Below are 25177 nucleotides of genomic sequence, written 5' to 3' on the forward strand. Positions count from 1 at the left end.
GACACTCACAGCACACTGCAGACACTCACAGCACACTGCAGACACTCACAGCACACTGCACACACTCACAGCACACTGCACACACTCACAGCACACACTCACTGCACACTGCATACACTCACAGCACACTGCATACACTCACGGCACACTGCATATACTCACTGCACACACTCACTGCCCACTGCATACACTCACAGCACACACACCACACCACACACACAGCCCCCCCTACCTTTGGTGTCACAGTCCACCTTTGGTGGCATCGTGGGGCTGCTGGGCGGGAGGGGGGAGGGAACGGTGACAGGCTGGGGGATCGGCGCGAGGCTGGGGGGTCGGTGCGGGGATCGGCGCGAGGCAGAGGGGCGGTGCAGGAATCAGTGCGAGGCTGGGGGAGGTAATAGGTGGGGGGGATCGGTGCGAGGCTAGAGGACAGTTGCGGGGATCCGTGGTTGGCTGGTGCGGAGCTGCTGAGGGGAGTGCGGGGAATGCTGGGAGAACTACAGTGGCTGCTAGGGGACATGTAGGGCTGCCGACACCTCACTCCACCTCCTCCCCCCTCCTCCGGATCGGGCGCGCGCCGGTCATTTTTTTTAAAATTAGCGCAACCCCAGTTATAGCGCGGTCGGATTGGGTGGCCCCCGAGGACCGCACTATAACGGAGTTGAGCTGTATATATATATATATGTATATATGTAGACAGGAGAAATACACACAGACACATGGAGAGGACTCCAAACATTCCATGAAAAACTCCTGAAGGGTCTTATTAGCAATAAGGAAAAGAAACTGCACAGACTGAGGCTAAGAATGAGATACTCTGCAGCAGCCAGCACAACAACTAATAATACAAACATTGACAGTCACCAAGAGCAGGACTGCACTGTTAACTTCTCAGATTACACACCTAATCAAGCAGAGTCCTCAGTATTATCAAAGGGTCTCACATTCTGCCCTACCAAGCCTATGGACAAGATTGAGCTGTGCAGTGACCTGGAAGAATTCTTCAGAAGGCTGCGTCTTAAGGAGTTCTTCCACAACAGACACAACCAAGATTATGCCAACACTGCAGAAGGAGCGCCGCTGCACATGAGCAGGGAGAAGCAAAAATCAAACTGGATCCCACAAACTGGGCGCAACCCCACATTGGACCGGTACATTGAAAGCTTCAGACACAGCGCCAAAACCACCATCCTGGACAAAGTAAGGAAACAAACATATAATCTGACACTGATGGAGAGGAGAGCCATAGAATCGCTAAAGGCCAACCACAACATAACAATCAAACCTGCAGACAAGGGAGGAGCAGTGGTCATAATGAACACCACAGACTACCTGCGGGAAGCACACAGGCAACTCTCTGATTCAAAGTATTACACCCAACTGCAGGAGGATCCAACTAAAAAATACATGCGAGAACTCAACAGGATCATTAAAACACTCCCGATCCGCACAAGAGAACAAATTCTGGACCTGATACCAGCTAACCCAAAACCTGGCACATTCTACATGCTCCCTAAAATTCACAAAGAGGGCAACCCTGGGCGCCCTATTATCTCTGGATCTGGCACACTTACCGAGAATATTTCTGGCTGGGTGGAGGGCATTCTAAAACCACTTGTCAGGAACACACCCAGCTATATCCAGGATACCACCGACCTGCTAAACAAACTGAATGCAATTGGCCCCCTCCCAACATGAACACTACTAGCAACCATGGATGTAGAGTCACTTTATACCAACATCCCCCACGAGGATGGGATTTCAGCCTGCAGATACTTTCTGGGACCGCAGGAGCCACTCACAGAGACAGTAACTAAATGCATCGAATTTATTCTGACCCATAACTACTTCACATTTGGAAATGACACATACCTTCAGACAACCGGGACCGCTATGGGTACTCGGATGGCACCACAGTATGCCAATCTGTTCTGCGCAAAACTGGAAAGTGACTTTCTGTCCACCTGTCACTTGAAACCCCTTTCATACCTTCGCTACATCGATGACATCCTCCTGATTTGGACCTCTGGCGAACAGGACCTCCTACAGTTCTATGACAACTTCAATACTTTCCACCCGACCATCAACCTCAAACTCACCCATTCCCCGGATGAAGTACACTTCCTAGACACCACAATTACTATAAAGAACAACCAACTACAGACCTCTGTATACCGCAAACCTACAGACAGAGCCAGCTATTTGAGGGACAACAGCTTCCACCCGACACACACCAAACATGCAACCATCTACAGTCAAGCCATACGATACAACCGGATATGCTCCGACACAGCAGACAGAGACCAGCGGATTAAAGCCTTGAGATCAGACTTTATAAACCGTGGATATAACCACAGAATTGTAGACCAGCAAATTCACAAAGCCACCAGAATACCAAGAAGTGATCTCCTTGAATACAAACAGAAGGAGACAAGCGACAGGGTACCTTTGGTGGTCACATATAACCCACACCTAGGAGCCCTACGCAAGATCGCCAGGAAACTACAACCCATCCTCCAGGAAGATACAAGACTGCAACAGGTCTTCCCTGAAGCACCTTTATTATCATACAGACAACCCCATAATCTCAAGAATATTATGGTGAGGAGTAAAGTATTCAGCAGTACAACTGAATGCGGGACAAAACCATGCCAGGACCCAAGATGCAAAACCTGCGCAATGCTCTACACAGCGGACACAATACAAATACCACACAGGAATCGGGAATACAAAATCAGAGGAAGGTTCACCTGTTCTTCCAGCAATGTCGTGTACCTCATCATGTGCATGAAATGCCCAGGGGGCTGCTACTACATAGGTGAGACAGGGCAGGGGCTAAACAAGAGAATGAACCTGCATCGCCACAGCATCACACGCGGTACAAGAGACAGTCCTGTTGGCGAACATTTCTCTGACTCTGGCCATAAGATGAACGATCTGAGGGTTGCCATACTCAAAGGTAATCTTAAAACCCCGAAAGAGAGACGGTTGCATGAATACAAATTTATGCAACTGTTCGGGACACTTAGCAGTGGCCTAAACAGAGATCGAAATTTTATGAGTCATTACTGACACTAGTGAACTCTCGTCCCATGAGCGCTAAAGGCCAGGTCTGTACATACTGTGCTATATGTATGCACACACAGCTGTCTCTCACACATACTAATACTCCTTGTTTTTCCATCCCTATACACCAATAGGGACCACTTAGTATCCACACACACTTTTAGTTGTGCTACAAACTCTCACATTTCCACACCCACCCACACCATTTATATCCACTCCCACTCCACACACACCTTGTGTAAAGCACTGTATATACTGTGGGCTCTCCATTCATTTTTATTCACACTGATACACATACACACTCTTTCTTCACTTGCTTTCAGTAACCTTTTGACACCTCTAGCCATAAAACACATCCACACCGAGGAAAGGAACAGCACAGATAACATTCCAAGAGACACTGTTTTTAAGTATACCTTTTGCTTCATTCATTGTAACATCGCCGGAAGAAGAGATCAGTGTATCTCGAAAGCTCGCACAAATAAAAGCATTTCGTTAGCCACAGAACGGTATCATCTATTTATTTTTTGATTATATATATATATATATATATATATATATAATCTCTCAAATAAAAAGATCACTTGTGAGCACATTCACATGTCTTAGGCAGGTCGGCAACCCTGCCTTTCACCATTATCCCCAGCATACAGTGCTTCCACTGCAGCAAGGGATTCGGGGAAATGACATGCAAATGAGCACACAATGTGTCACCTTTTGTCTGAAAAACCATTGTTACATGGAGCCCATATGGTGATGGTAAACCCTACAGTCTTAAAAATGCAAAGCCAGCAGTACAACCAACTTTACACTGATGATACTCATTAAGGTTGAAACATGGCTGTGAATGGTTTCTCTGGCTTTGCATCTGATTCCCATGCTGTGCTTTAAAGCTGTGTTAACAGCGAGCATTAGCTTATATGGGCTCCATGTAACAATGGTTTTTCAGACAAAAGGTGACACATTGTGTGCTCATTTGCATATCATTTCCCAGAATCCCTTGCTGTAGTGGAAGCACTGTATGCTGGGGATAATGGTGAAAGGCAGGGTTGCAAACCTGCCTAAGACATGTGAATGTGCTCACAAGTGATATTTTTATTTGCTATATGCAATACGGTGGAGGTTTCTTGTTACCCACTATAACTTAAAACATGATACATATATCCCTATCTCTGTATCTTGATAGATAACTAGATAGATACACACACACACACACACACACACACACACATACATATACACACACACACATATACATATACACACACATACATATACATATACACAGTGTTCGACAAACCTATACATTTGCTCGCCCCGGGCGAGTGGATTTAACCCCCGGGCGAGTAAATATTGGCCCAAGCAGCACACGTTTGGTACTAGGTGGCGAGTAAATTTTTTTGTGTGGCGAGTAGATTTTTTGGTGATTTGTCAACCACTGCATATACATGCGCACACACACGTATATATGTTCTTCAGTATTAGGTGATACCTTTTTTATTGGACTAACAATTTATGTCCTAGGACAAGCTTTCGAGAATTCTCTCTTCTTCAGGTCAAACCTGAAGAAGAGAGGAGAACTCTCGAAAGCTTGTCCTATGACATAAATTGTTTGTCCAATAAAAAAGGTATCACCTAATACTGAAGAACTAATTTATTCTGCACTATCGCAACTGGACTAACACGGCTATTTTCTGCTTTATTTATATATATATGTGTGTGTGTACACATGTATACACATATCTAGATAGATAGAGATATATATATATATATATCTCCCCATGGTATGTAATAGAAGCCTGCTTCCATCTTTTCTCTCGCTCTCTTACTTTTTTACTGTTTCTTGAATACACCAGACTTAACATAATGCAAAACCGATTTACTTTTAGTGTGCACCACATTACTCTCTTTTTTTCTTTTACTATGTGCAGTAGATAATTGTACTTGGATTGTGGCACCAGGCTTATATCTGTTTCTCACTTTGTTCAGGATACATACGATAAGGCCAAGCCTAAGGTGGAGACAGCTGTGGAGCACTCGAGAGGTAATCATGCAAGTGGAATGTGGGGTACTTTTGGAAGAATGAAGGTTTGTTATGATGTGAAAACAGTTAATGTGGTTTTTGCAACACCCTGCGGCAGACAAGGAACAATTGAGCTGCAGGGGTTGTACAGATGTAAGATCTCGCTCATAAAAAAAATATTTCGTTTTTTTACCAATTGCCATCACATTTCCATCTTCATCTTGGATCACAGCATTGGTTGTCACACCGTTCCATGTCTGTTTCCGAGAAATAGTGATGTGATGTGTTTAGAAAATGGCCACCGTTGCACCATTTTCTATAAACTGCTTTGTAACGCATCCCTGGTGACTGAAACTTTGATATTGCTACAGTATTTATTCCCTCATTTAAAAGCATGCAACCAAAACAAAAGCAAAGCTTTGTCTGGAACTTAATGTTCCGACCATGACTTCAATATCTACAAAACAGTACGATTTGTAACTTTGTATGTCTTCATTTTGGTTGAGAAATTGGTCATTGACACATTGTTTTTCAATTTACTGGACCTTCTGCATGTCCCAACCTGGAAGAATGAGCCTAAAGGGACAGTTCAACCAAACAGCTCAAAAAAGAAAAAATGATTCATTGTTTATCAGTGTAATCCGCTTCCTTCGAAATAGGAGAGGTACAGCTGGGTACACAATAGCACTTCTATGGAAGCAAATACATCTGCAATCCTATCGCATCTTCCAGGAAAATGTGCGACATGTTCTAGAAATGGAAAAACTTGCAGCATTCATGAATAACACCACGGAGAAATTTGAAAAAATATGAAATCCATGGTTAAATGCCTTTGCAGAAGATGTAGCGTCAATACAGGATATAGAAATGTAAACAAATTGAGAGAGATTAAAAAGTACAAATTAAAAAATAGGTTTCTATAATGGGAAAATGTGTTCAATTACAAGCCATACTACACCAAACAATCAGGAAAACGATTAAGGTTATTATCATCAGTGTCTCTTCCCCCACCCCCAGACACACACCCCTCCTTCTTATATCTCTTCTTTGTTTTTTATTAATGTTGCTAGAGTTATTCTCGTTATTTCTGAAGTGTATTATTGCTGATTTGATTATGTTGGTTTTGCTTTCTCACCCCCACCCCCCACCCTTTCCTTTTTTTATTTTGTATCCACCCCTACCTTTATTTTACTCCAAAAACAAATAAAAATAGTTTGAAACAAAAAATGAAACAGGAGAGGTACTTTAGGGTGATTGGAACTGATTCAGAATACATTTTCATGAGATTGAATCTTTCTGTCAGGAACAATGAACCAAGCCTTTTTGCCATTTTTTCCAATCCGTTTGACTGAAGAAGATAGCACCATACTTTGTAAGTACAGGAGGGCCCCGGGCATGCGGCGCGGTCCGTTCTAAGGGTCCGCCGCAAAACAAAAATCGGCAGAAAGCGGAACCGTCGATTTTCAGTATGTGCGCATGCACAGACTGGCAATGCGCCGTTCTACGCATGCGCAACCTCGGCAAACACCCCCCTCCCCCATTCTGCGCACGCGCGACCCCGGCCTGGCCCGGTCTGCACATGCGTGACCTCGGACCGTTCTGCGCATGCGTAGACATGGCGGCCCACTTCTGAGTGCCGCTGTATCGGCGGATCACCGAGAAGCGGGGCCTTGCTGTAAAAGATCAAAGCTAAGGAAATGTAAATGACAATGGACAAGAAGCAAAATGTGACACGCTGTGAGTCCTCATTTGCATGTCATTGCCCAGAATCCCTGGCTGCCCTGGAAGCATAATAGAAGATAACAGGGAAAGACTGGGTTGCAGACTTGTCTGAGATCTGCAAATGTATCCACAAGTGGTTTTTTTATTTATTTAATGGCTATACTGTACAATGTCTTTTAGTGATCAAAGCAATCGTTAAAACATTTTGTTTTATCATAGTAATGTTACGTTTAAAAATTATTTTTAAATACTTATACTTGTCCGATTTCTTTACAACAAAAAAGTGTCAATCAGCTACATTAAACCTATTTCACTTTTGTCCTTGGTTGGACTGCCCCTTTAAATGGGCCCTTCCCCATCCTGCGTTTGTACCTTTTCATTGATGTCGTATAACCTACATTTAAAGTCCTGGGTTTTTATAAAGCCCAAATTCAGGTCATCTTCTACACTTTTCTCCAGTGCCGTCTCTATTGAGGCTAAAACCTTTGCACCAGCATCACAGAGAATAAGGCTAACTTCCCGCTGGAAGCTGCTGCACGCACGTTTGGCATCGCATGCACAGCGCAAACCCGTGATCTGCGTTGGCAGTGATCGGGGGCGTGACCAAAATTGGGTGGGCGTGGCCATGACCAGGGCGGGGCCATGACACAACCACAAAGCACAGCCCAGCAGCTTACAGCACTGCAGCAGCACCACTGGCACAGCACCCAAAATGTTTTAGTTAGGAAAATGACAAATGGAGACAATTGTGGCCTGGTGATTCTGACATGGTCTTTGGAATGATGCCAACACTGTAGATCTTTGTGACCTTAAATAAGCCATTTGCCTCCCTCTGCCTCAAGTACCAACATTTGATTATAAGCTATTTTTGGTAGAGACTGGTAGTGACTGCAAATTATTATGTACCGGTCTGCACAGTAAAAACATTCAGTACAGGCATACCCCGGTTTAAGGACACGCGCTTTAAGTACACTCGCATGTAAGGACATATCACCCAATAGGCAAACGGCAGCTCGCGCATGCGCCTGTCCGAACGTCCTGAACATCAATGCCGGCTCCCTACCTGTACCGAAGCTGTGCGCAAGCAGGGAGACTAGAGCCTGTTACAAATGTGTTATTTACATCAGTTATGCACGTATATGGCGATTGCAGTACAGTACATGCATCGAGAAGTGGGAAAAGGTAGTGCTTCACTTTAAGTACATTTTCGCTTTACATACATGCTCCGGTCCCATTGCGTACGCTAATGCGGGGTATGCCTGTATATTTTAACCACAATACATCATATAGTCAGTTGGTATTTACGTGCTTTGCCTGCTCAGGATAATGAAAGACCTGTTCTTTGCATTATTACATTTTAATATAATACATTAATGTATTTTTAAGACACTTCAGGATATACCATGACTGTTATTTAAATTCCTGTCGGTAAACTAGAGGTAACCTTATATAATATGTTGTAATTTTATTGTGGTTCATAGATTGCTCTATATTTATGAAACTCTAAAATTAGAACGCAAACACACCTATCCCAGCCCTGCAGGGTAAAATAAGTAATTTTGTGTAATTTACATTACCAGTTATACAAGTACTGCCAGAGGTACAATATCCAAATGTAAGCCTCTCAGATTTCTATCTTAAATGAACATATTCTAATTGAACCTTCTTGGTTACATCTATGTCAATGTGTATACATCAATAAAGTACGTTCAGTGTTTCAGGATTTGCATGTTCATGTCCCTTCACAAATTATGCATCCTCTTTGCCTCTGATTGGCTCCCGTTGCACCATGTGACCGCGTAGCCGCACGGGAACACAATTCAGTTGTATCCCCTGCTGGCTAATGTGCCACAGCACAAAGAGGGACAGGAAGCGGGGAGACACCAGGGCCTGCTAGTGAGGCGGTAAGGGATCGGTGTGATGTGCACACGCCGCCACAGGCACCGCCGTCACCAGCGGGGACCTAGCCTTCGAGTAGAAGTGCAGCTCATCTTTCCCACTGAAGCTCTCCATACTGGGCAATGGTCCAAGGTGGTGGGAAGCTATCAACTGTTCTTCTGTTCTTGTTTCAGAGACTTACGAGTTTCTAAGAGCGGCACCTCCAGGCTTCTACCCCAGACTGGGCTTGATCGGGTTTGTGGGAATTGTCGGATTGTTTCTCGCCAGAGGTGAGTACGGCATTTGTGAAACAGAGACAGGTTTAGACGAAAATGGTCTGCAAACTTTCTCTGTGTACAGTCAAAAAGTATGTTCTAGGTTTTGCAATTCCAGTTTACAGGCAAAGATGCAATTTAAATCAATGGTGGCTATTGCTAAGAGTTTTGTTGAATGGATTGGATATCGGTTTGATTAAAAAAAACATAAAGGGTACATACCATATGGTTTGCTCTTCTGTCTGTAATATATGAAATACTGCATGTATGTCAGAGGTTGTCACCACAATGCAAATGGTCTCGCAATGTTACCTTGGTGTAGATGATAATGGGAAGGTATGTACCTGCCTGCAGGTGCCCTTGGATGTGCCTAACGGAAGGGGGGGCCTTAGACATTTGAGTCGTCAGCAGGCGGGTCCGTGCCCCTTTTACTCGCTTTTCTTGATGTAGCCAAAACAAAACTTCCACATGCTGTTAGATCTGTTTAAAAAAGCTAATGATATTGTTAGGTTGTTAACTCACAAACAAAACCAGTTTGTAAAGTGGAACTGTAACTTTACATAATACAGATGTGTTTATAAATAATATACTTGCATATTTTATAATACACTGCTGGTTGTCCGCCTACCCTGAAATAATAACCACTTTACTACAACCGCAGTCTTCTATCCCTAACTTTTCTTTCTGTTTATTCAAATATATTCTTAAAAAGAACAGAAGTAATAACATGAATTCTTCAATACCCAACAGGTTCAAGAGTAAAGAAAATCCTATATCCGCTTGGTTTTATGGGAATTGGTGCCTCCCTATATTATCCTCAACAAGCAGCTACCATTGCAAAGGTAAAGTACTGTTACTAGTGTCTAGAGACCACGTAAGCCAGTGGAAACCAACATACCAGCTAATGATGGCGACGATTATAATAATATGATGACACTATTATAACACATTGAGGACAAAGTAACATGAACAACTTGGTACAATAGCTACTGCATTAAAAATCACAATATAACATTTTAATGATGGTAAAGAGGCTAAAAAGGTGCCCGCCACTGCTGGCAACAAATACATTTAGGGTTAGATTCACTACACTCCGTTATCCTATTTAATGTGACAGGTAACATGACGTTAACCAGGTTTTACGTCTGCAAAAAGCTTGGTGTTATTTTGAATTATCGTTAGTCCAAATGACATGCAAACGAGCTCATTACAGCCTAAATAATTTCCATCCCAGATTCACTAAGGTCCGTTAAGGTTAATACCGGGGAATTCATCCTACGTTATCACACTACTTACTCCTCAATCCCCTATTATTTACCACATGGAAGAAAGGACCAGCATGGCCACCCACCCTTCTTTGCCTACGTTATTTAAAGTCCGCCCTAAATCTTGTGTTCCTCCCAGTCAAACACTGAAATAAGGCTTTCGCTGGAGAGAAGAGTGACTGATTTTAGTGGAGATATACCTGGGAACGCACCAGAAAGAATTACCTGGGAAATATGCAAATTAGTGTCATTTGTATGCATACAACATACGTTTTATTTGCATACTACTCCGGCATTTCAGGTGTATTCCCAGGTATTCCCAGGTATGTTTCGGCTCCCCACGTGCAGCATAGGTAAATCTATTTGGAGGTATATAAGGAAGTGTGCTCTCTATAGCTCTTTCCCCCCCAAGCCCTATTTTAGTGCCTGGCTGGGAGTAACGCCAAGACTTAAATAACGCTGTGAAATCTTAAAAAACACTGCGCAAACCCTATACGAATGAGCTCAATTGTGCCTGTTATTTTTCCATATGATGACATTGTTGAATATGGTGTTCTCAGGAAAAAGTAATACCCGTTTCTGTTTTTAGGTAACGTCCCATTGTTTGAGCTCGGTGAATCCACGTCTTTATATCTTGCAAATTGTTTTCTACAACAAACGGGTTAACTATGCAGTTTTGCCATTGACTGGGCTAAATCTGGAAGGCTGCGCTTATAGTGCCGTCGCTGTTGCGAAAAAATAAAATTGACTTCCAGCGATCGCGACCAAACCGTTGCGCCATCACGTCGCTTATACTATAAGCGCAAGCGACGGCGGCAATACATTTGTTTTGCCACGACATTGCGTCACCGGCACTTTAAGCGCGGCCTACATCTGTTGCCACGTAATCTGGTGTCGATCTCAATAGCTGTAGCAACAGTTAGTCTCTAAAACATGTTTAACAACAGCCCTAAGTGAATTGTATTGCTGCCAAGGTGTAATCAGTTCATGAACTATAAGCAGATGAAATGCAAAATTGTAGTAGAAAAAGTGTTTATTCACTGACTTCTCTGGATACCTCAACAATGTGGCTTCCATGCAGAACCTTCTCTGGTTTATTACCAGTTAACATAACTGGATAAATGGATAAATATACTTGGATAGTCTATTATTGGCATACGAATGATCTAAAAATGTAATAGTCATTTTAGCCATTCCAGCATACAGTACTTCCCATATTCAAACAGGATACTTGCAGATAACTGAAAATGGTGCAATTTTGTATACTTGATCCTTGATCAAAGTTATCTCAACCCGATGCAAGTAGAGGGAAGTTAGAGAATCTGCCTCATGTCACTTCCAAATCACCCTAATGGGAGCATTTATATGTTGGCTGTCATGCTTCAAAATTTAAGGAAGGGCTTGGCTTGTGGAATCAAAATGTTGGCCTATACCTAAGGAAGAAGTTGCTTATGATATTAAAATGGTAACCTGCTTAAGAAAAGATCTCGCTTGGAGACCAAAGTGTTGAACTCTGGGCTCATAATGATGATTATCAAGATTAATGTTCTTTTAAAATGCAATTTAGGGGGTTAGTCATTTTACCCTGGTTAATTAATCAGACTCCGAATGATTAATAGATTGCTTATTTCAACTCTAAGTTGACTTTTGCACCCAAAACTTGGAATGAAGGGAACGTTGTGTACAGTAGCTCAGAACAGACAAAATACTAATTGTTTGCTTCACCAGGACACTGCAGCATCTGTCACAGTGGCATTTTGTTCATGCTCCGGTTAATGGACAGTGAGTTTAGTGTTATTATGTATTGCTGCCAGTCTCTACAAAGGCAGCTGAACTACTTAAAGCTGCAGTTCAGTCAATATCCTGCATGTGTGTTTTTTTTTAATAAATCAGTTCTGTAGTAAGAAAAAATACTTTTAGCATTTTCTGCTTTTAAAAAAACAACTTTGAAAGACCAATTTTCTTGTATTCTATTTTAACAAGCATTTGCTAAGGCACTGCCCCTTCATGTCCTGTCACAAGCCCTGGCACACCCCTTTGTCAGCATTGCCCTCCCTCTTGCACATGTCAGTGCAGGAGTGCTCATGAATATACTTGAGATTCCACTGACGGACTGAAGCAGAATATAAACAGATCCCTTCACTAATTATGTCACCAAATTTCGCCGATCAATACATGGAGAACGAATTGACCTGCAGCTATACAGTTCTATAGGTAATTAGAGATTGCCCACATGAAACTATTGAAGTAAAAAAATAAATAAAAATAAAAAATAAAAAAAAGACTGAACTGCAGCTTTAAGGGGATGCTCTGCTTTGTGGGGGTAAAAGTTTAGTTACAAGCTATTTTACAAATGAGAATTATATTGGATCTTTACTTCATTGTTTTTTAATGAAAATATGTTAATATTGTGTTTGTGGCTCAGGACCAACAAATTCCCCCCTAATAATCTACATTTACAATTTAAGGAACAGAGAGAAAATCACTAGATTATCATAGAATTCAGAATTGGGCCCAAAAATGTTCAGTAAGGTTTCTTGACCTAACTTCTTGCTAAAGACAACTGCATGATTGTCACGGGAGACCAGGACTTTTAACACCTTTTTAACCGGGATCATTCACTAGGCATAACACAGTAGTGGAATAAAATTAAGTTTATTCGGATAAAATCCGTAGACACATACATGGAACACAATACACAGAAAAATACATACTTACTGGGGGTCTGGGGTCGAAAACTTGCCTCAAATAGGTGCAGGGCACCTGCTTCAGAAGGCTTACCCTGACCGGGAAATCCCTCCCGGCTTCCTGGTCCTCTTTACGGCAAAAAAGCTTAGCCGTGACCGCTACGTTCTATTTTCAGAACTTGGTCCTTGTCTGACTAAGGCCTCGGCCAAGGTACTTGCTTGCTGGTGGAGGCGCGCTTCCGCTCAGCACTGAGCCCCTACAGCCGCAATTAGAGCAGCTATAGTAGGGGCTCGCCTACGCTTCCGCATGCGCGCGGAAGCGTAGGTCTTAGGGAAATTTAACATTTCCCCGCTTGCAGGAGCGCAGGGCCGGTTACGTGAGCGGTTCGCCCAATGAGGGCGAACCAGCTCCGTGACGTCACTGGCCCGCCCCCTGACGGCGCACAGGGAAAGCACCCGCAAGGCCAGAGAAAGCACCCGCTTTCCCTGAGCCTCAGCGCGCCTCAGCACGCCAGCGGGGAGCTTGGCCGAGGCCTTAGTCTCTGCTGGGCAGGCTTTCCTAGCTTCAAAAATGAGCCGGCTGCTCTGCTATTCGGAACAAAGAAACTTTGAAAAGCCCGCCCGCGCTTCACCGACTCAAGTCAGCAGATGGTCTGGTTCTCTGACTCGGCCGTCTCCTTACATACCCTCTGCTGTTTTATCTGCAGCATGGAAGTAGGAGGAGCGACCAATCAGAGCTTGGGAATTCCCTCCCACTAGCCAATAGAAACGGGGCTCGTCTCTTGGCCGACGTCATAGGAGGAGGCATGCCAAGCCGACTCGAATAGCCGGGTGAGCGGGAAATATGAATTAGCCAATGGGGAATGTGTCTACGAGCTGCATCTTCCCCAGCTAACCCATTGCCACTCGCTGGGCAGGCTCACCAGGTCTGACAGTCTCAAAAGGTGTCCCCACTGTGTGCCCTTTTGTACTCCAGACCTGGCAAATCGCCCTTCCCCTCTCGCCAAACGGTTTTGTAACCTGGACATCCTCTCTCCTTTGAACTCCGATGTCTATGTAGACATCCCAGCACCTATGTGGATGCACGGGCTGACCGCATAGACATTTATACAGTATGCACACAACACTATAAAACATGTTTTAATAAAGAATATGTCTTGGGGAACCTAATACCTGTGAGGGAAATGGGTCTGGGATACTTGGGCGCGAAAACCAGGATTCTGGGGGACGCCGTGTAGTCCCGGTGTAATAACCCTTGCGGACCCGGAAATCATACTTGCACGTCAGGGAGAATTACGGGACTACCGGTAACTTTGTCCCCCGAGCTCCTGCAAACAAGATAAATGTATTTCGACCCAAATATCCCACCTAAAACGTACACTCCCGAAATGTTATGTTTCTGGGACAAGGGGAAAAGGTCAAGCCCAAAACAGGTTATGTTTTTACTATACATTGCATGGTACATTACATTGTTCCTGGCTTATGGTGCTACTTAGCTGCCAGGGACCCACGGTTTTCAGGGGTAATCAGTCGGGCTTCACCTTTGTTATGAAAACTGGCTACTCCCTACCGTCACAATGGTAAATATATTTTACATATCATACTAAATATGTACACAAGATAACATTTCAGGTATATGCCATTGGCCCCAGAACAGTATAACATCGAATTGTCATGCTTGTGACACAAGGGGATTATGTAACTAGCCCAAAATCACAGGTAGCTGCTAACAGTAGGATTAAAAATATGTTCACCTTTTTTGAAAGGCAGTAACATTATCACTAGACCACTCTTCTCTATGCTAATCCTCTGCAGTAGTTTTGGGCTGCATTGCATTTCTTTGTACACTACCTAGTTTACTTGGTAGAGACTATGTACATGGTTATTTAAGAAAATGACTAACTTTTTGGTAAATGATGTCTCATGTTTACAAAGTAGTCTCCTGCCGAAAGACACTTTTCAGCTCTGAAAGACCCCTTACAGTCCATTGACATTGACCAGTGTCGCCTGGCTTCCTTAAAGTGTGTTATGGCAGAAGATTGCTTAGTAAATATGGCCCTAGTCATATTCTGTTTATTCCTATTGTAAGAGCCCAACATAAGTCACTCTATCCAAGGCCTCTTCTGTCCCAATATTTGTCAAGGTGGCATTTGCCATTTGGAGCATAGCATGAGCATCCTCACTAAAATGAACTGTGGCATGAAACAATGCTTAAGGTGTTTGGAAGCAGACCCACAAACTTATGTATTGATAACCGCTTTACTCAATGTGACCAATGGAAAGGCACACAAAGGCTGGATATTGTTTTGTTGTATTTACTGTAGTACTGTTACTATTCTTATTTATGTATGATTATTTGCTAATTTTACAGTGTCATTCTGAATTCAAATTTTCTATCTATGTTTTAACGTGACTTCTTTTTTTATTATATGAAGGATACAGGCACTACCCTGTATGATTGGGGCCTGCAAGGATTTGTAACCGTGGAGTCGCTTTGGAAAGATGGTGGGAAAAAAAAGAAGCCTGGAAAAAAAGCAGCGGAAAAGGTAAGAACGGTTCATCTGCTCTGAAACAGAGAATGTTAGAGACAGTGTTTTGATGTCTGAGTTCTTGCATTTTGTGCTATCTGCTTTGTGAATAGGACGTTACCGATCTCTATCAGAAATTTCTGTTTGTTTTTTCCTCCTCCTCATACTCAAAATAACCACTTTTGGTTTCTCTCTTTGTCTTAATGACGTTTCTGTTGAGATATAACAAGTCCTTTTTTGTTGTTGTTTTCTTTCAGCAGACCAGCACTTTTCAGTTGCCTCTTTAGACCTATAATGAAAGGGAAAAAAAACAAATGTTACGTATGGCACACCTGTGAGCACATGACCTGCATGTGGGACAATGGTTAATACACAGCTCACAAGCTAGACCACTTTTCACCTTTGCAAATGTCCCTCAAATTAACAATATCTCCCCTAAATCCATCCTCATATACCACCTGTCACGAACAGCACACAAGTGAGCATGTGACTTAGATATGCAACCAGGGTTAATACACATGGCTACTCTAGCCAACTCACCTTTCTTCTCCACAAGGTACTTTCAAAGAGTTAATATTAACCCCTTACTCAATTGCAATCATATCTATCCGCTGCAACAACCCAATAAATATACAACATGTATAATTAATATATATCTGCCAGGGTCTCAGGTCCCTGTTTATTAAAAACTATGCACTTAACACACCAAAATCTGTTGTAGCAAAATGTGTCCAGAAATATAAATACTCTCCCCAGAGCGTGCAACAGTTCATTTAGAGCCCTAAAGCATCACCTATTAAATGTTTTAATATATATATATATATATATATATACATACAAATACAGTGCTTAGATTACAGAAAAAGGATTACAATGACATTAAATGCAGGACAGTTTCTTAAAATAACAGGGTAAAAGATAAATCAGAAATCCCTATATACTATGTTACCGTATGTCAGGATTTTCTCCCAGAGAGGTCACTGGCGAAGGAATGAGAAATCACCTGTTTGGTCCAAAACACACCACTATTGCAATCTACTTTGCTAAGTCTTATGTACTATTTTTTCTCCATTGAAACAACATACGCCCACCCCTGTCGTAAATTAGCTGCGAGATTGACGGTTTTACGACAGAGGAAAAAAAAACTTCTACCAGCGACTTTTGAATTTTGTTTGAGACTGACAGTCATCTCTGGTTAGTGTTTATGACCTTCATAACAATGCGTGTCACTTTAAGTTTGCTATCCATGATACTCCCCTCCCCCAATTAAACACCATTAAATTAATTAATTAACTTTTAAAATTAAAAATTTTAAACACAAACCCATTTTGTAATCTTTTTATTTCTGCACATTCTTACTTTTGCTTTTCTTTTTAGGATACTTACGAGTGGATAAAAAAAAAATGTGCAAAAATAGCCATTCAGGTGTTTATATGTAATCATGCATACAGGCCCGTATGTAGGTTATGTGCCACCCTTAGGCAAGCACTAATAATTTAATATCACAACAAATCTTTCCCCTAGATAGGAAGCTGGGGGTCCCCAGAGCTGAACCACATTCATTTGGCTCTGGGGACCTTCTGCTTCTCAAGATACTTGCCTCTTTAGGGGGTGTCGGTATCTCCTGCTCAGGCTTTGCCGTTCCTTCACATGAGCTAATAGGAAGCTGTGACATCATAGGTGGCCACCTATTGGCCGATGTTACCGGGGGCTTTAAGCCTGAGCAGGAGATACCAGAACTGCCTAAGGAGGTAAGTATCACAGGAAACAGGGGGTCCCCGGAGCCAAAAATTAATGAGGTTCAGCTCCTGAGACTTCTGTCTGAATCCTAAATATGTTTAATAAAAAAATAGAAAGCAGCAGTGCAGCTACATTTTTACTCTTGCCACCCTCTGAGACCTTCCACCCCTTGGCGGTGCCTTACTCAGGGTACGTCTTGGGACGGTAATGAAGACGTGCCCGGGTGCTACCTCAAATGGAAGTGGTGGGGAAAACCAAACTTGTAAAAAATGTATAAAACCTTGTTATGGTGTTTTGGGTCCCCACTTGTCTTCTTAATGCCCTCCTATGACTCAGACCCCCACAGGATCTATCCGAGATCCTTAGTGGTAATGGAAACGGAAAAAGAAGGGGGAGTACAGGTTAGTGGATGATGGAGGGTATCGTTTTTTTCAGTGAAGTATGAAATACAGATATAGCAATACCCAAGCTTTCTTAGCTGTAGTGTGGGGAAGATAGTATAACAAAGGATAAATAGATCAAACTTACACTGCCCTGTGTAAGTATGGCTCGCATCAAGGTATCTTTTGTTTTTTTCTTCCTTTGTTCGACCGGTACGACAATCTTCCTTCCCTGGTTCTCACAGTGATTTCCCTGCTTTTGGCGCGGTCTATTTACACTCTAAGTCGCAGTGCTCCCCTCGGAGTAAAGGAACAAAGTTAGATCATAACAGATACAGGGGTAGGTAGATGCTTAGAGCGGGTAACTAATAGGGGAAAAAGGACAATTAAAGCAGATTGCACTGCAAACACTCACATGGGCCAGTGTGAGTGTCATCCTGTAAGAGATGTTTCTCGCTCCTACGGTGGCAGCCTTGATGTCTGAGATTCACAAATAGAGCATAGACAGTCTGCAGGGATGATGGGAAGTGGAATGAATAAAATAATAAATACAATAATACTCACACGGGCTAGTGTGAGTACACACTAGTAGCGGTATCTTTGTAGCCTCTTGGGGAACTTCCCATCACTCCCGTGGTGTTTCTGTGACGCAGTGGTGAGGTTCCACTGGGTTAACCTCTCCGTGAGGGGATGTGAAATAAAAATAGTCCACGCTTGATCTGTAGTCGAAGTTGTGCACTTTAATAAAACATTAAAAAGCTTACATCAAAGAATGAAGTAAGTGAATAAAAAGCCAGTCTCTGAGTTGTTGGTATGAGACTCTTTGATTAAAGCCCGTTGCATCCGCGTCCGGGTGCAGTGCTGTGCTCTGTCTCGTGTCTCTGGACGGTGGCTGAAAAGATCCAAAATGCTTGAGTGGTTTGAGCAACGCGTTTCGCCCTATCTTGTGCTTCCTCAGGCTTCATTCTTTGATGTAAGCTTTTTAATGGTTTATTAAAGTGCACTACTTCGACTACAGATCAAGCGTGGACTATTTTTATTTCACATCCCCTCACGGAGAGGTTAACCCAGTGGAACCTCACCACTGCGTCACAGAAACACCACGGGAGTGATGGGAAGTTCCCCAAGAGGCTACAAAGATACCGCTACTAGTGTGTACTCACACTAGCCCGTGTGAGTATTATTGTATTTATTATTTTATTCATTCCACTTCCCATCATCCCTGCAGACTGTCTATGCTCTATTTGTGAATCTCAGACATCAAGGCTGCCACCTTTTGGAGTGAGAAACATCTCTTACAGGATGACACTCACACTGGCCCGTGTGAGTGTTTGCAGTGCAATCTGCTTTAATTGTCCTTTTTCCCCTATTAGTTACCCGCTCTAAGCATCTACTTACCCCTGTATCTGTTATGATCTAACTTTGTTCCTTTTATTCCGAGGGGAGCACTGCGACTTTGAGTGTAAACAGACCGCGGCAGAAGCAGGGAAATCACTGTGAGAACCAGGGAAGGAAGATTGTCGTACCGGCCGAACAAAGGAAGAAAAAAAAACCAAAAGATACCTTGATGTGAGCCATACTTACACAGGGCCGTGTAAGTTTTATCTATTTATCCTTTGTTATTCTACCTTCCCCACACTACAGCTAAGAAAGCTTGGGTATTGCTATATCTGTATTTCATACTTCACTGAAAATACCGATACCCTCCATCATCCCCTAACCTGTGCTCCCTCTTCTTTTTCCGTTTCCATGCCCAGGGACGGGCCTGCATGCATATCTTGCTTAATGAATCTACTGCTAAATGTGTATCGCCCGCCCCCACCCCCCCCCCACTTGATTTGCTATACTGGCTTCAAATTTGATACAAAATAAAATGTATTGCTGGCTCTGGCACTGAAGGGGTTAAGGGCTAGGCCTTTAGACACCTGGTTTGAGATCACTAAATGCTGTAACAACTCCACCAGCCCAGATATTAGGCTACCTTTGTTAGCCCATAGAGAGCCTGGTCACTGAACACATCAGGGTTACTGACCACATCAGGGTTACTGACCACATCAGGGTTACTGACCACATCAGGGTTACTGACCACATCAGGGTTACTGACCACATCAGGGTTACTGAACACATCAGGGTTACTGAACACATCAGGGTTACTGAACACATCAGGGTTACTGAACACATCAGGGTTACTGAACACATCAGGGTCACTGAACACATCAGGGTCACTGAACACATCAGGGTTACTGACCACATCAGGGTTACTGAACACATCAGGGTTACTGAACACATCAGGGTTACTGAACACATCAGGGTTACTGAACACATCATGGTTACTGATCACATCAGGGTTACTGAACACATCAGGGTTACTGAACACATCTGGGTTACTGAACACATCAGACATCCACGTAGTGGAGCAGTCACGATAATAATGACAACTAGCACAGGTGCACGGTTGTCCTCCCTTCCCTGTCTCACTCAACAATCAGTTCGGACCCCACCACTGCTCAACAATAAGCCCAGGGTCCATGTAATGGCATGGAGTCCTGGGCCCCATTCATCTTGTCGACAGGAATTAGTATAATAGTATATAGTCTGGCACGAACATGGAGGTTTTGCAGAAAACTAAATCTGCATTAGAGATTAACATTTAATTTGTGTATACTGTACCTTTTTTAATTAAGTTCTGTATGTCGGACCAAAATGTCTATTTCCCAGTAAAGATTTATTTTGTGATAAGTACATGTGATTGCCGGACTATATATTATAGCCAGCACTAAACACACACAGTTAGATCAGCAATTCCTAAACCGTTACTTTCTGGTTATGTACATCATTAAGAAATGATCTGTACTCTTTTGGTTAAAAGAATTGATGTAAAACATCTTTTTCAGGGACTTTTAAACATTGGCTACAAGGGTTAAATAAAACGAATTAAAAGTGTTTTGTAATTTGCAGCTTGTTGGTGCAAGCCTTCTTCAGTTGGGTCATAACCCCTAATTATCTCGTAATAAAAGCAGATTGTATATTGCATACTATTATTACTTCTGCTGGCGCTTTGCAGCGGGACATACACAACGCGCCAACGGCCATTGTTTTAAATCTGCCACGCATGAGAGGAGATAATGCACTCACCTGCGCTAGCATGCCAGCGGCGGTAATAACGTTGGCTACATCTGTAGATTGAGAAATAAATGGTAATGCTGCACACCAAAAACAGAAATAAAGATAATGTACATGCAGAAACCAGTGCACCTGGCTCAGGGAAACCTCTCTATGTAATCCTATACTCAATGTAAGTAGATGATCCAGTCAAGTGACTGTCTTGAAAAAGACCTCCCTGAAGGTTGAAACGTCGTGCTGTTCTGACACAATAAATTCTTTGGAAAATCCGCAGTGCCTTGGATCATCTACTTACATCTGTAGATTGACATGCGAGGGTTAAAAAAAACCTTAAAAGTAAAAGAGCGGACGTGATTTGTCAGAAAGTGTTCAATTTAAAGCAAATCTAGTGCCAAGTGCAACTGCAAAACTCGTGCGAGGTTCAAGGAATGTGTGAATTGGCTTCTATGTCAGTGAAGAGATTGCAGGTTGCACAAATCAGAGGGTGATCAAAGTGCACAGGACATTGGACTAACTAGGGGATAACTGTGCTTAGTTTGAGTCAGGCAGAGGGTTGTGTTTTTTTTTGTTGTAGTGAGAGCACTTCTATTATATTGACTATAGTCCCTTTTTTATGCATAGAAATTCAGAGATTTGATCATATATGTTATTTATGTATTTAAGAATAGCCTTTTTATACTTTTTTATTTTTAGTCGTTATATATATATATATATATATACATATATATATATACATATATATATATATATATATATATATACATATATATATACATATATATATATATATATATATATATATATATAATATAGTGTGCATTTGTTTCCAGTCATACCCCAGTTAAAGTAGCAATCCCACCTACTTGTTTAGTTTTTTACAGCATTCGAATTGGGGTGGGTCCACCGGAGCTGAATTATGCTATTTATAGGTCTGTGGAACCTCCCTTGTTCCCGAATTACAAGTTTAGTTGGTGGTATTTCAGCTCCGAGCCAGGAAATCAAAATGGTCGCCACCCTTTGTGCGAGTCCTGCAGGCCAATAGGACGCCGCAATATCATTGGGGGAATGACACTGTGACATCCTACTGGATGATTGCGGTGGCATCTTTGAAAATCCAGGAAGGAACACCGACAACTAAACTGATGCAGAGCTCGGTTCAGCTACAGAGATGCACGCGCACACACACCTCTCCCCTCCCCCCCCCCGCCTCCCTTCCCTTCCCCACCCCCCAGTTCGATTTCTGTAAAATAGGTGAAATTGTTGATTTTAAGTTCAAATTCATTCTCATTTAACTGAGGTAATTCCGAAAGTGGGCTTTTCCGTTGCAAGCATTCAGCACCTCCTTTTCTAAGAAACTCCTGGTTGAGAGAAGAGGGGAAAAAACAATAATGAAATCTGATTAGGGTGGCTGCTGCTTGAGTCGCGGTTTGTGCTTGTTTCTTCACATTGCGTTGCCTGCCCATTTGCCTGTAAAGGGACTAATAAAGTCATAATATAGCCCATCATTTAATTGTTCTCTGTGTATTATTTCAAGCCTGAAGTAACCTCTGACCAGCCAGTCGGCAGCAGCCTCCCCTCAACTGTGGAAGCATCACACCAGGAAAATTCATCCAAATGATCAATCAGGTGAGCACTAAATTGAGTTATAAAACCCTCACTTGCACTTTAGACTGTGGCTTTAACAGATTCTTTGTGATCCCTCAGCACAGGTGGCTCAATCAGTCCCTCCTTCAGCACAGGTGGCTCAATCAGACGCTCAGTCTTTGACTGAGCCACCTGTGCTGAAGCTGGGATATCCAGAAAACCTGACCTGTTAGGGGGTCTTGAGGACTGAAGTTAAGCACCCCTGCCCTACATAATGTAGTCATGTTGTGCTTGAGAATAGCAGACTTACTTTGTCCTGTTTTGTCTTTTTGGACTAAAGATGCATTGTACGCAAATGTTGTATAATGGCATTACAGGTGCTTTATAATCGGGAAACAATGTACTTGGTAAACATGTTTTGTTCTCTCTTTTTCGGGGTATTTTTTGTTGCCACATTAAATGTTACAAAAGTTGCTTTAAATGTTTTCTTCCAGATCAAGATATCATTGCATCTCAGGAAACATGAAATCTGCACTGCACATGCAGGGCTTTCAGTGTCTGTATGATGGGATTCTCTTCAACCTGCTTCTACATGAAGAAATCTCTCAATCCAAAGTCAGATTCTATATTTATGTACAAAATGTACTTCATGGGTCATAATAAAATACACGCACTTGTTTTACTTGCATATTCTTTTCCGCTTCTTAACATAAAAACTTATTTCTGCCATGTTGGGCCTGCATCATACGTTTGGACCCTTTGAAAGGTGCATTGACTCTTCGTTAAGGTTAAAAGCAGCGTTCCTAATAAAATCTTAAAATTGTCATTAAACAAGTAAAAGTGTGTGTGTGTGCGTGCGTGCGTGCGTGCGTGTGTGTGTGTAAATCTCTCTGTCTCTCAATGGAGAGAGAGATAATTTAGGTATGTTTATGTAGAAATGTTCAGCTGTTACAGGGTTGCTAAGCAACAATAAAGTTTTAAGAATAACAAAGAAGGCGAGGAGACGGAGAGACCGCAAGGACAGGACGACACAGATGGATGATGAGGAGGGAATAGAGAGCAATGTGCACGTGGCAGGAGGGAGTGCAAAGAGAGGTGAGGAGAGACGACCAGGTGCATAGGAGGGAAGAAACAGACAGCGAGGAGAGAACGAAGCAGATGAGTAGGAGAGGAGGGAGTGTAGTGTGCACAGAGAGGAGCAGACGGCAAGGCAGTGAGTGCAGAGAGGGGAGGAGAGACTGTAAAAAGGAGCAGGGCATGATGGAGGAGAGTAAGGTAGAGAAGAGGGGACAAGAGACAGGGAGGGATGAAAACAGTAATGTTTAATAACCTTTAAGATCTGCTAGTTCGGCGTATGTTACACCATGTACAACGAGTTAATTATTAATTACGGTGTCGCTGCAGCCAGGGATTCTGGGTAATGACATGCAAATGAGCACACAGTGCGTCACTTTTTGTTTCTCTATTTTTACATGTATGCCTGCTGTTACACCGCTTTTACTGCGTCCCTGAAGTGCATGGTCCGCAAACCTACTCACCGGCGGCAGTTTTGGTCTGATCAGTGTGAGGTTGGTTGCTGGCCTTGTATTGCTGGTCTGTGTTAAAGTGGATCACTGTATGCTGTGTGATTATACAGGTAGGTTAAGGTAGAGTTGAGGGACCTGTAAAAGTGAAGAATTTTGATACTTGGAAAAAGCTTGCATAACAATACATGTAAGTTATCTTGTAGCATCATGGGGTGAGTAAAGTAATGATATGCCTTCAGCTTTTAGTTGAAGGAGCAATCCTCGCTTGGTGCCACCGATCACTTCTTGGTATTTCATTCCCCGGACCAATAGGAAGTTGTCACAGCTTTCTATTGGCCCACGTAAAGCAGGAGATTTTCACACATTCTTTCCCCTGTAGGGGACGCTACCGGCGGCACCTTCCCTGGTAAGTATCTCTGGCTGGGGACCCCCGGAGCTGAAATGAACAGAGTCCAGATCGGAAGACCACCTGCTTGCCACACATGTAAAAAAGATGAATAGGGTGAACCGCTTCTTTAAAGCATATAAAGCACCTTTTGAGTGATACAAAAACGATCTATAAAGCCAACCTAGTTGTCAATAATTTTGTCCTTTGTACCTTATCCTGAAGTGGAGTTGAAGCCTTTGAACCTGATTCAGCATAAAAGCTTTTTTTTTTTTTTAATATAGTGTATATGGAAACTTGATTCTTAACTGCATATTGCATTGGGACTATCTTCTTTTTTTTTTTTTTTTTGCACGCTAGATAACCAATTTAAATTTACTGTATCATTAGAAAGCACAGCTGTAGAAACTCTTAAGCTTGTGGTTGCAAATCATCTGAGAAAGGGATGTTTACATGACGTACGATGTGGTTAAGGGCATTTAGTCTATGCATTCATACCCGGTATTCACATTGTGTACTGTGAAGATAAACTGAGAAAGTAAGTGACTATAACAATTACAAGTTATTTATTAAGAAATGCATGAAATGTTACTTCATTGTTTCATTCTAAATTCAGGCAGTAAAGCAAACCAGCCTGCGCCTTTTTATTTCTTTCAAAGCAGCTTCACTTTGACATGTCTGCGTCAAACTTGACTTCATATGAACCCAGGTATACTTTGTAAACTGAGAGACTGTATCACTGTAAGGAGAATGTAACCAACACATCTCTAGGTGCAAATCATTAAATTATTCTAAAACCTGAATGCTAACTTCTGGGGGTGCAGCCGTGAAATTCGATAAAAACTAATTGTCTATTAGTTAACCATGAAATGAACATGGCCCATATTTACTAAACCATGTTACTCCAAAAGACGCATTGCAGCACGGAATATGCCTTCTAGCCCGTACAAGTGAATCGCCTGTAAGGTGTCATGGCATTGCACAGCTTCGTAAAT

General features: G+C 42.5%; 1 protein-coding gene across 1 annotated transcript in view; it reads left to right on the forward strand.

The window, feature by feature from the left end:
• The window catches only part of APOO (apolipoprotein O), a 70979-nt gene extending 48026 nt beyond the window's left edge, over window positions 1-22953 (forward strand). The window contains exons 4-9 of the mRNA XM_075589370.1: window positions 5056-5110; window positions 8884-8979; window positions 9715-9806; window positions 15352-15462; window positions 22222-22313; window positions 22766-22953. Of these exons, the coding sequence (XP_075445485.1) occupies window positions 5056-5110; window positions 8884-8979; window positions 9715-9806; window positions 15352-15462; window positions 22222-22305 (438 nt within the window). The 3' untranslated portion in view covers window positions 22306-22313; window positions 22766-22953. The remainder of the gene's footprint in view (window positions 1-5055; window positions 5111-8883; window positions 8980-9714; window positions 9807-15351; window positions 15463-22221; window positions 22314-22765) is intronic.
• The last annotated feature ends 2224 nt before the right edge of the window (window positions 22954-25177 follow it).

The sequence above is a fragment of the Ascaphus truei genome, chromosome 3 (genome assembly GCF_040206685.1).
Source record: "Ascaphus truei isolate aAscTru1 chromosome 3, aAscTru1.hap1, whole genome shotgun sequence".
NCBI lineage: Eukaryota > Metazoa > Chordata > Amphibia > Anura > Ascaphidae > Ascaphus > Ascaphus truei.